Source organism: Lepidochelys olivacea, assembly GCF_965140295.1.
Source record: "Lepidochelys olivacea isolate rLepOli2 genome assembly, chromosome: 26".
NCBI lineage: Eukaryota > Metazoa > Chordata > Testudines > Cheloniidae > Lepidochelys > Lepidochelys olivacea.
Window position 1 is genome coordinate 11,384,369 of NC_140436.1, and position 12,751 is coordinate 11,397,119.

Here is a 12,751-nt window from a genome sequence, read left to right on the forward strand (position 1 = left end):
GAGCAGATGAGAGGAGGCAGAACATTTCTGACCCTCTCCTGCCGCCTAGAGTTCACGGCAGGCTTCAGAGAGAGAGCGCTCTCGGGCTGATCAAACCATAGTCTTGAAGGCCCAATCCCAGCTACCCACAAGGGCGGTGGGAGGCAGCTCCCAGCTGCTCCTATCTATGGTGTAATGGCCAGAGGGGCCGTGGGTGGCCGGAGGGGGAGCCACTGGGAAACCGATCCCGGCTGCCCAATAAAAATCTCCGTGTGCTGGGCTCGCACAGCTGCCGGCCCCGGAGTTGGTGAAGTTTGGGGCTCGTGGGTTGGCGAGGCAGCCCCGCTCGCTATCATCCCGGGAGGGACCCGGCGTGCGCCCTAACGCGCTGCGCCCCTGGGGCTCCCCAAGGCGGAGGCGCACGGAAGCCCCTGTGCGCGCTGCTCTCTCCCCCTCCTCCAGCTGCTAGCGATGTGGGGCCGACCTCCCTTCCCTAGCTAGGGCATCTCCCTGCGCCCCACGCCTAGGCACTAATCTCTCCCCGCACTTCTTCTGCTCCTCCTCCTCTCCCCCGGCGCCTGCCCCTTCCCGGGACTCCACGGAGCGTCTCCAGTAGCCGCGGGTCCCGGGCGCCCCCCGTGCCCCTCTCGGAGGGGGCAGGAGGGTGATGGTCGGCTCCGCTCAGGTCCAAGTGGTTGAAAGGTGAATCCGCCTCCATTTCCGCCCGGCGACGGAGCCCTGCCCACCGCAGGGAGCAGAGGGAACCGGCGCACCGACACTCCGGGCGCAGCCAGGCTGGGGTACGCCTGCAAAATGGTCAGCTCCGCCGGGGAGATTGCCGTGGTCGCGCTGGGTAGGTCGAGCCCCTTGGCGCTGGGCGCCTCCCTCTGCCTTTGCTCGGCTTTGTTCTCTCACTTTCTCCTCACTTTCCCTCCCTTTTGTGCCTTCCCTTCTCCCTCGGTCACTTTGTCTCCCGCTTTCCCTCTCTTTCACGCTCCACTTTCCCCTGCTCCTTCCCTTTTCCCCCTGCTCCTTTACCTCCTCCTTCTTTTGACTCTTCCTCCCACCCCAACCCCGTTCGCTCGCTGCTTTCCAAACTCCCTTTCTCAGGTGGCATGCCCCGGTCCATGCCTTCGCTCCTGCATAAAGCCATAAACACACCCGCTTGCTTTGACTTTTCTCTGGTTCCCATGGAAAGAGAACTCTGACCCCAGCTTATTCAACTGCTGCTCTTTTAAGGGGTGGGGGTGGTGGGGGGATTAAATGAGTCAAGGGGACTTGTGACTTAATTATATAAGCAGGAGAACAAAATTAAAACCGTGCTGGGGGGGACCCAAGCTTTTGGGGGTGTTCTCATTTGTGGGGGGAGCTTCTCCCCCCTTTCAAATCCTGGAATTGCTGATAGATGGAATATGGTGCTTTCTAATCACTCATCTAGAAGTTCTAACTCTTTCTGAGCCAGCTACAATTTCCTTGCCACTCCCCTGTGCCCATTCAGCACCCCTTTATGTTCAGTTTGCAATGTGTCTCTCTGGTTGATGGCTTTTAAGAGAGTCTTCTCCCAATTGTTTTCTGACAAGGCTGAATAAGGAGGCTGGAATGTCAGTCCACTGTGTGTGTGAGAGCCCTTGTGATTCCCCCCCTTGGAGTTTGTGCTTGTCAACAAGCAGTTGGCTGAGAATTTAACAATGCAAATGCCTTTAGGTATCTTTTGCTTGCCTATTTATTTCTTATGTGGCTTGCCTCTGGCATGTTTGCTCTCCACTGGGTCTGGTTGGCACTAGGTGATTAGCAATGTTAGTTTAAAATTTAAACTAGGTGTGTAACGAGCACTGGGCAATTTAAAGCAAGATCATGACACAAAGTTTAGTGTATGTGTGTGCGTGCCATAAGAGGAGAGTTTGTTACATATTGAACATAGTTGGGGTTGGTCCTGCTTTGAGCAGGGGGTTGGACTAGAGGACTTCTTGAAGTCTCTTCCAACCCTAATATTCTGATTCTATGAACTGAAGCATGTGTTTCCTATTGCATTGGAAACATGTATGTATGCTTCCCTTGTAACTGAAAGAGAATCCCTGTGAAAAGTGGAATATTAAGGTCCCAATCCTGTAAAGGGTTAACCCCATGCACGTTTATACTGCACAAGGAGTTCCTAGAAGTCGCCAAAGCCTGATCCTGCTCTTTGTTTGACTAGCGTCAATTGGGATTAACTCTGTTTAAATCAGTGGAGTTACACGGGTATAAAAACTCTGAACAGACTTGAGCCCAATGGATGTTCTGGCTTGCACTGTAGTCAGTGGGAGCTCTGTGCATGGGCGGTTTCAACATTATGCTCTTAAAGGGGGGAAGGGGTCTGATTTTAATAGCTAGATCTGCATTTTTTGGATGGGCCCAAGCTTACTGAGGGAGAGTGTTCACAGTGGTTTGCGTACAGAAGATGAAACACTGAGGAAATGCACTGACAGGTTGGTCCCCATGGCTCAAAAACATTGCAAGTTAAAGCTTATCGAGTGGGTATGTGTTCTTACCAGCAACTGCCTCCTAAGCAGAGTGGGTGCCTCAAATGTCTTCACAGCTATTGCACCTGCCCTCCTCTGCGGCAGGTCTTTGAAGGCTGAGGGTAGACTGTGCCTAGAAGTCCACAAAGCCTGGAAACCAAGCTGTGGGCTGAGTGCATCCATCCACTTCTTCCCTGAGTGGGTCTGTAAGCGCTGGGATTCCCTGGCTGCTGTAGGGAAGGTATTGTCATGGAAATTGCTGATTTCACACTGGGAAGAACTTTTCAATGAGTTGCTGCAGTTTACTTCATTCTTTTTTAGAAAACCTGTGCTTATCAGGAGTTGAAATAACTTTCTTGCTCTGCCAAGGAGAGAGGTATTACCCTAGCACTTCAGAGCCCTAGTCGTGAACCAGAAACCCCGGTACTTAGCTCTGTTGGGTTTTTACATCCTCTTCCTTACACCAGTGTAAATTGTGAATAACTCGACTGAGGTCAGTGAGGAAAATCCGGATCAGAAGCCTCTATGGACACTGTGTCAGATCTTCATATCACATTTTACAGTGGTGTAAATCTGGAATAATTCCAGCCCCTTCGGGTTTTATTTCTGTGTAACTGAGACTTTGTTGTCTACAGGAAGGATTTTTGTACCAGGTTAGCTGTATCTATGCAAAATCTTTGTGGTCGAAACCACATCAATGCATTGAGTCAAAGCTGGGAATCTTCACCAGGGCATACAAGCTCTGAGTGCAGCTCTGTGGAGAGCTACATCTGCACAGAATGTGCCTTTTGCTTTGACGATTTACCCCCCACCCCCCCCAAAAAAATAGCCAAGTGGTAAAAGTGGGGCCTGATTTTCCTCTTACTTGAGCTGTTGTAGGTCAGTGGTAATGGAGTTACTCCTGACATACAAGGTTGAGAGAGAATAATTAGGACTGCTGTTTTGAGCCTGGATACCAGTTCTGAAGAGTACTAAACTTAAACTGAGCTCTGTTAAAATTCTGGGTGCACAATGAGGCAATTTTGCTTTCTTCTGAAGAATCAAGTATTGCCCTCATGGGTCAGCAGTTTGATCCAGGCTCCCTAATGATGTGCTGGTCGGGACTGGTTATTCAGAGGTGCTGATCCTGTTGGCGTCAGTAGGAGCTGCAGGTGTTCGGCCCTTCTGAAAACCCAGACCGATACATAGGGACACCTCTCTTAGGCCATTCTCTGGGCTTTGTGTGTTTTTTTTATAAGGGTACATTGTGTAAGGATGGAAGTTCAGACCAGACATCCATGCAATTGATAGTTAAATTGTGGTAGCCTTGTAGCAAGGAAAGCCAACTAATAGGGTGACCAGACAGCAAGTGTGAAAAATCGGGAGGGGGGTGGGGGGTAATAGCAGCCTATGTAAGAAAAAAAACCCAAAATTGGGACTGTCCCTATAAAATTGGGACATCTGGTCACCCTGCCAGCTAATAAATGACTTTCTTTAAAAGTGGAAGAGGAGGAAAGAGGATGGTGGTCTTAGAACTCTGTTAGCAATGAAAATCTGATTGGTCTGAATTTCCTAGCCAGAGAAACTCTCTTCCTCCTATTAAAAGGGACCATGAACTCTTCTAGCTCAGAAAGAGGAGCTTGATTCAGCCAATGAGACTGTAAAATACATCTCATAATCATTCTGTCAAGCATGCCGTGTGCGGTGCTTCAGTCCACAGCTCTCTCATATGTATTGTCTCTGGTTGTGGTGGCCAGGAATTTCCTCTGCACCTGCTCTGAGAAGCTGGTGTCTCCCTAAATGTGTTAGTGTTCATTTATCTTTCATAATTACAGCTGCTGCCAATGGGGCTGTGTTCTCTGGAGCTTAAAAGTAAAAATAGAATGGAAGTTAAAAAGAAAATCAAAGTTAAATAAGTTTACCTGCATCCCAATGCAGGATTAGCAGAATTACCCTTACAGATATTAAGGCTGCGTGTCAGAGCAGCGGGTCTAGAGATCACCCAGAGCAAAGGAACTTCAGAGAGGTGCTGGCAATTAACTGAATAGCCCAGCAGCCACAGCCAAGGAGCAATCAGAGGGTTAATATTTTACCTATAGTCGTAATTGCGAAACAACATTCTATCCTCTGCCTCAGCTCAATTAGATCTGTCTTGAGGTCCTGCTCAGCTTCCCACAATTGAAATAGGAAATGCAGGGCATTCAGCATCTTGCATGAGGGAGCCCAGGCTAAGCTATGGAAAGATGGACTGTTTCAATGGGAACTTGAACTGTTTGTTTACCAGGGTATTATATGCAAAGTATTTCAGTTCTCTGGGGAACTTCAGGCAGGCGGAATGTGATTCTTCGCATTACAGTCTAGCTGTGATCGAGGCTTCCTCATGCCTGCTCATGTGAAAAGTGCTGTTGGGTCCTTTGGACACCAAAAGAGAGCCTTGTAATGCAAGTTTACATGCCTCTGAGGGAGAGACTGAGAAACATCTTTCTGTCGGAATAGGTCTTGGAGGCTACAATTAGAATTGTAGACTGTGATTCATAGAATTCATTCTAGTCCCAATTCTATAAGCTAAGCAATCTCCAAAATGCTGCTGTCTGCTATATTCTTATAGCATGACCAAAAAACGTGTTCCTGCTCAAATAAACAAGAATTGTAGTATTATATTGATACTTTGTATGGTGCCTTATATTTTATTGTCCACCGCTTTAGTGATGTACGCTTAATGTAGCCATTGCTGCATAAGAGAACTTTCTTGAGGGGTAACCGCTAATTTAGATCCCATAATTTCGGATGTATCATTGGGATTCTGTTTTCCGATATGTTACTTTGCATTTTATCTATGCTGAATTTCATCTGCTGTTTTCATTGCCCAACCCCCAGGTCTGTGAGATCCCTTTGTAACTCTTTGCACTCTGCTTTGGACTTAACTCTCTTTCCAAGATCTTTCCAAATTTTGTATCATCGGCAAACTTTGCCGCTTCAATGTTTACTTTTTTCCTTTTCATGTATGAACAGTACTGGTCCCAGTACAGATACCTGGGGGACTTTGTCTCAACTCAGCTGTAATCCTTGTCTTCTATATTTTTCACCCTCTCATTTTAATGCTTATGGAAGGAATCAATTTTGTACTGTCACCAATACTGCTGTTTAATGAAACTTAGGAACTAAAATTACAGCACCAACACACTGCTGTACACATGCCTGTAACTGGTTGATTTTTCTTTTACTGTGGTGTATACTAAATATATAATAACTGAACAATGCACTTTCAAATAAGTAATCTGTAGTTCCTTAGATTTAAGACCCAACAGACACTTGGCTTCAGTCCCTTTCTGGGTTATTTGCTCAGCCACTCCTTGCTTGCAGGGATGGTCTTTGATGATGGATTGCTAAATAGAACTGCCACTCAGACTCTTAATTCATTGCAGGGCAGATTTAATTTAATGAGGGGTTGTTGTCTGCTTATAATTAAAAGGGCAGAATGTTAATATCATGTTCCTTTACATGGGAACAGTAAACATGTTGGAATGACACTGTTTCTAGACTGTATCTGCATCTTCATCTTGAACTGGAGACACGAGGTCTGGTCCAATTTCCATTGAAGTCAGTTGAAATACTCCTGGGCCTAGAATCCCCAGAGGTATTTTGGCTCCTAACTCCCATTGAAATGTATAGAAGTTAGGAGCCCAAATATCTTTTGGCCGACTGGGCCCTGCTGATTTCAGTGGGCTTTAGACTGGACTCCGAGGGCTTTGTGCTGATCTGCTCAAGGGTGAATGTCACCCTATGTCCCACTAAAGTTCGTACAGACAGGGTAATGTTTTAATAAGTCACCCTTAACGAGTCAGTGAAATATGAAGTAAGAATTGGAGAAAGATCTATTTTTTTTTTTTTTGTCCCCTGTTACTTGAGCTGCTTGAATACATAGCTTTATTACTAATCTAGTATACTTCTAGAGCACCCTGTGCTCCAAAGGATCCTAAAGCCCTTTACAAACTCCTTGCACACAGCAACGCTGAATTGCAGCCACCTCTGGGGTGGAGTGTAGCAATTGTCTGGCAATGTTGTGCAGCCATGGAAAGAATGCAAAGGGTCCTTAAGAAATCCTTTATGCTGCACCAGAGTTATTAGCCAGTTTCTTAGAGAGCTTTGCTAGCAAATACGGGGCCAAATTCAGAGCAGAACTGGAGGGGAGGGAATACAATGTATCAAAGAAGTGTGGTCTGGGGTTTGTTCTAGGAATTGGGAGTTCCATCAGGAAGATTGCATTGGGGAGATCTTTCCAAACCCGTCACTGCTTGCAAGATTATTTCCCTGTGACTGGTCTAACGTGGACTGCATCACTGTTCTTAATTTTATATAGGGTTGTTCAAAGGCTAATATTTCCTGGTCTCTCTCATGGCTTTCCCTTCCTTAATAAATAAAAGGGTTTGGAGTCATCGGAGTCTCCCTCTGGGCCACCACATAATGAACGTGTGTGAATCTTCTCTCAGAACTGTTACGCTAAAACCAATTCCCACACGCTGTGGTGTTTCCGGAGATAGGTTTGCTGGCGCAGAACCTATGTGCAGCTCAGTGATGGCAGAGCCTGCTTGGGATTCATCAGCTCTGCAAACCACAAGCTACTGAAGGGAGCCCTGACTCCGGGAAGCCAGCTTACTAAGCCAGGTGCAAAAAGTCCTCTCCATGCACAATTAGCAGTGCCTCCGGCTTGGCTTGGCAGAAGGTTGACTAGATTGGACCTGTGCTTGGTAATGCTAGGGCTGTGAATGGGCTGACCCAAGGGGCACCAACCACCGGTGCAGGAGTAATCTACTGTTCACCATGTTCTTTTCTACTGTGACCTCTTTCCCCCAGCCCTGATCCTCTCCTGTATCCTCTCATCCCTTCTTCCCAAAGAGGCAATACTCTTGTCTTAAATGATGGGGCCCAATTTTCAAAACCACCCAATTTAAAAGTCAATGGGACATAGACTTCTAAGCCACTTGTTTTCTTTGGAAAATCTTAACTGATTGCTCCCACTTGTGATAGGGAAGGTGGCTCAGGCCAGCAAGTGGCTCTCTGCCATTTATGCTGAATGGAGGGAAGTGCCTGATTTCTGAGTGGTGGTTGCATTTAATTCCTTTGCTGTTTTAATAATCATTGTCCACAAGGGAGCTGAGCTCTACTCTGGAGGCAAGACCCTTTCTAACGAGCTAGGCCTCTGAGAGTACGTCTACGTTAGAAAAACTACAGCTTTAGAAAAACTACAGCTTCCCTGCTGTATTACAGACACTTCCTGCTGCAGCCGCAGAAGGGGTTTTCCTGTTCCTCTCTAGGAGGCGGAAGCTAGGTCAACAGAAGAATTCTTCTATCGACAGCGCTGTCTATGCTGGGGCTTAAGTCAGCTTAACTATGTCTCTCAGGGGTGCATTTTTCGCATCCCTGTGTGCGGTGTAGCTAGGTTGACCTAACTTTCTAGTGTAGAGCAGCCCTGAGGAACTTCTTTGAGCCTCAAGCTTAGTTTGGTTGTGCAGGGACCCCTGTAAATCATTCAGTAAATGATAGGTTGGGCTATTCATGTGCACTCACTTAACATGGAAAACGTGATGCAAATAGGGAACCTCCTTTGCACAACCAATGACAGCTAAGTCGTAACGTGGGGTTCCTCTTAGACCCCTCAAATGGTGAGTTCTGGGGAAGGTGGCCTACCCTAGTGCACATCTCGCTTAGGACATATGTTCTGAGAGCCTCACCAATGGGTGATGGTCTCAGTATATCCCTCATGGCCATGTATCTGTGGCATCTACTTATTGCAGGTCATCAGTGAGGACCAGTCCCTTCAGGACCAGAAACACAGGTGAAATTACTCCTTTGACTCAAGTTGCAGACTTTGTAACTTTGAAGTTGTAGGTCCTGGGTTCAATCCCAGCTAGCAACCAGTGGTGAGAATTTGCGTTGTGAAACTCAGTCTTTGTCTTGGGAAAGCTGCAGATTTTCCGTGACGATTATGAGTGTTAGGTAACCAGATCCCATTTGAATTGAATATCCCATTAGGCTGCTTTGAAAAGCCCGACCTTGGTACTTTCAACTTTCTATCTAATGCCGATGTCCTAGCTAGGTGACTCTGCATGGGAAAGCGTGATGATCCCACAGTAGATTGCATTACAGCTACCGCAGTGCACGCACCTAAATTCACCACCCTAGCTGCCATGTAGTCGGGTATGTTAGCCATAGTTTGCTCTAGGTAACCTAAAACCTTATTTACGCAGCTGTCAGGCTTCGCTTGTGTGAATCACTGACCTCAAGCAATCACAGGGTGACTGAACCTAGGCAGTCTGTGGTTAGTGAATGTAAGCTTTCGGATGCTGAGAGGATAAAAACCCCACTTGTGGGAGGAAGTGGAAAAGTCCATCCTTTAATGAGAAAAAGGAACCTGTGGCCCAAGGTAATGGAGTCCCTGGAAGGTCCATTATTTGAAATCCTGGATGAGGTGTATTTACATCTCTGGTTACCACGAGGGATTTGGCGTCAATATGGACAACAAGAATGTCAAGAATTAGAATAGTGCTAAGCTTGTGCTGTCTGCCTTGGTATATTTTCAGCAAGGCGTTGCTCTGAAGCAGTGTTAGGGCCTGATCCAGGGCACTTAACTTTAAGCTCTCCTTGACTTCAGTGCGACTTAGGCGTGTGCAACAAAAATGAGACGTTTAGAAACCATGAGCTCTGAGGAAAAGCTGAAAGAATTGGCCAGTTTAGTCGGGGGGGGGGGGGGGGGGGAGGGAAGACTGGGGCTGGGGAGATGTGATATGTCTTCAAATATGTGAAAGGTTGTTATAAAGAGGACTATGATCAATTGTTCTCCATGCCCACTGAGGGTAGGGCAAGAAATACTTGTCTTAATTTGCAGCCAGGGAGATGTAGATCGGATATTAGGAAAAATGTTCTACCTAGGATAGATAAGCACTGGAATAGGTTACTTAGGGAAGTTGTGGAGGCTGTTAAGAACAGGTTAGACAAAGACCTGTCGGGGATGGTCTAGGTATCGTTGGTCCTGCCTCAGTGCAGGCAGTTGAACTAATTGACCTCTTGAGGTCTCTTCTAGCCCTACATTTCTCTGATTCCACGCATAAGTGCTGTCCTAGATTGGGATAACTTTTTCAATTGTGGCTTAATTTATTTCTTTGGCTTTGGGGGCTTATTTTCAGTGTTTGTACAAGGGGCATCCATACATCAACTTTGTGTCCTTCATGTAACTTGCAAGTACATTACAAATAATGAAGCACAATACAATTTGGTAGAACCTGCCACCATCAAGCCAGACTAGTTAAAAGCTTAAATTTTCCCCCTCTAACATTTCCCCACTTTTCCAAACCGGCTCAGTTTTCCAGCAGCTGGGGGAAAAGATGTGCTTTGTGACATGCCTTGAAAGTAATCATGTTGGGCCCGTTTCAGACGGGGGGCGGGTATAGAATTCCAAAGCCACAGAGAATCTCCCACCAGTAGCCCCCTCTTGACTTTGAGTGGAATTGAGATGAGAAAATCAAAGCTGGTAAAAAGAAATATACTTTTTCTGACCAGGGTAGACTGTGGAACTCATTGCCACAGGATGTTGTGGAGGGCAAGACTGAATCTGGCTGAAGAGGGACTGGGCAATAATATGGATAACAAGAATGTCAAGAGTTAGAATAGCTCTAAAAGAAGAGCTTTGGAAGGGATGTGAAACTTCATGCTTTGGGATTTAAACTAATCTTTAACTCCTAGTGATTGGGATGAGAGCACATCTTCCTGCTGTGGAATTTCTAGCACTTTCCTCTGCAGCAAGTGGTGCTGGCCACTCTCAGAAATGGCCGTCGGTCTGGATGGATTATGAGCCCAATCTGATTTAGCAATCCCTATGTTCCTACAATCAAAGGCGGCTATCACCCCACCTAATTAAAGAGCTGGAGAGAGAAAGTGGGTGAGGTAATGTCTTTTATTGGATCAACGTCTGTTGGTGAAAAAGACAAACTTTCCAGCTACTCAGAGCTGCTCTTCAGTTACGAGCTCTACACAGCGGGCGAGCTTGTCTCTTTCTCCAACAGAAGCAAAGGTGGACCAATAAGATTCCCTCTCCCTGGTCTCTCTAATATCCTGGGACCAACATGCAGATACAGACAACAACACTGCAAACTGTAATTAAAGAGCAGTCAGTGGCACAGTGTTTCAAGAGATCACTGGCTGTCTAACAGCAAACATTTTTGGGGGTGTGTGTGTGTATTCAGCTGCCTTACAAAACTCCACAGAGAGAAGCATCTATTTGAACTAGGTGGGATGATCAATTTTTAACAGGTTCCAACACCTGATCTAGCTAATAATTTTTGCCTGTTTATATTTCCTCATGGGAGTTAAAGCCCAGCCGAGAGCTCTGAAGGAGCTCCTGTCTGTATGCCAGCTTGAAGCTGAAGGACATAGAAAACCTTCTGCACCTGCTGGTGGCCTATCTCTGGGTCACAGCTCAGCTTAGCTGGAGGGCAACTTGTGGAGGTGTTGGTCTATGAGCTAGCATTCTCTCTTGCGCAAATCATGCAAAGGTGGTGCTGGAAAGGTTCCCAGCTGAGTTTGGATATGCTTGTTGTTAACACTCTGTGTGCTGTCACCAGGAAGTCCAGCAGGGTGCTCCATCTAGCTGAATTTTGGGGAAATGCCAGCATTCCAAGGGCCATATCTTTAAACAAACGTGTGTAACATCTAGGAGGCAGAGTGAGTTGCCCTTATCCTCATACAATTGTTCTTTGAATCTCTTCTTCTGTTTTTGTGGGTGCAATGTAGCGCCAATCTCAACTTGGCAGCCGAGCGTTCATAACTGGGCACCTGTTTGCAACGTTCCCAGCTTATCTGACGTGTGTTTTTCATTCCAGACCTAGTACTCAGCCCAGTCTCACTAGGGGTTATGAGCCCTTTGAGCAAGAGGCATTGAATGATTTCTAGTAGAGTCTTGGTGGGTTTGACTCCAACCAGCCACACTAACTGGCTTCAGCTGAGTGTTGGTTTAGCTTTGGGGATTGTTTTGACCAAGACTCAGGAGGGTGAGGTTCAATTGCTGCATGAACCAAAATCAAGAAAAGGTTAGAGAATCCTGCAGACTGGAAATGGTTGAGTTTCACATGGCTCTGCTTAATTAGGGCCCAAACCAGGACCTTCAATCTGAACCCCTCAATTTCAGGAAGAGGTATTGGCATCCCGATTTCTGGATCCCAGCTTGCTGTCATGGCCTTATTTCCAAGAGAGATTAAAAGGCAGTTCTAATGCTTTTTTTTTTTTTTTTTAAATCTCCCAGAATGGGTTATCCTTGCAAGGAGACCCATCTCTTGATCATGTGATTCACTATTTAACCTTCTGCCAAATGAGCTGATCTGGTGAAATAGCCACTATTTCAGCCTGAAGTCTCACAGCAAAAGCTCCAAAATCATGTAAGCTGTCCAAACCATACCCCTCCTCTTCATCCTCTGGCCTGTGATCTACAGGAAGTCGGACTCAATGATTTGGTGGTCCCTTCTGGCTTTAAATTTGGTGGGTCTAACCAGCACTTCAGCCTGAACAAAATCTGGCTCCGACCTCTGTTTTTCCCGGGCTCAGTGACCCGTCTTATTAGAGCAATGAAACCTGGCTTTGCATTTCCACTGCGCCTGCAGTTCCAGAAAGCTGAATCTAAATTAATCCTAATTGTTTTCTAGATTTGCTATTAGTTCTGCTTCTGGTGGTCAATTTCCTCCTCCTAACTCTCAGCATGGAAAAAGAATGACCTTCAGAAATGTATAGTGTGTGTAGCTTTCTCCTCCCCCTTTAAATCCTCTTAAAACAGGGATTATTTAGAACCCTTCCACTATATGCAGACCCATATGGCTCTGTAGGCTTCGTGTTAGGATAGTGCTTCCATTCTTACCGCCAGTTTGCCTTTCTGGTGCACATTTTGTTCATTTTTATGAACAGTTGTTTGCAACTGGTAACATAAGAGCTGGAACTCTGCTTATCTCAACAGAATTAGGGAGTGTGGAATTCATGCGATAAACTGGGTTTCAAATAAAAAGGCTATTTAATTGAGATGGGGAATCTTTGGATAAGAGGGCTTACAGTACACACAGTTCTTTGGGTTTGGATAGATTTGAGCCACTGGTTGGAGCTGGGAGTCAGGACTCGTGGGTCCTTTTCCCAGTTCTGCAACTGACTTGTCCATTGACCACAATGGACACTGGATCAAACCCTCGCGGTGCGTGACCTTAGGCAAGTTGTTTAACCTCTGTGTGTTTGTGTCAGCTTCCTAATCTCTACCTGGATAT

The 12,751-nt window shown here is 46.2% G+C and overlaps 1 protein-coding gene across 1 annotated transcript in view; it reads left to right on the forward strand.

Moving 5' to 3' along the window:
* The first annotated feature begins 269 nt into the window (after positions 1-269).
* TGFA (transforming growth factor alpha) overlaps positions 270-12,751 on the forward strand; it is a 50,111-nt gene continuing 37,629 nt past the window's right edge. The window contains exon 1 of the mRNA XM_084615016.1: positions 270-832. Coding sequence (XP_084471142.1) covers positions 793-832 — 40 coding nt within the window. The 5' untranslated portion in view covers positions 270-792. The remainder of the gene's footprint in view (positions 833-12,751) is intronic.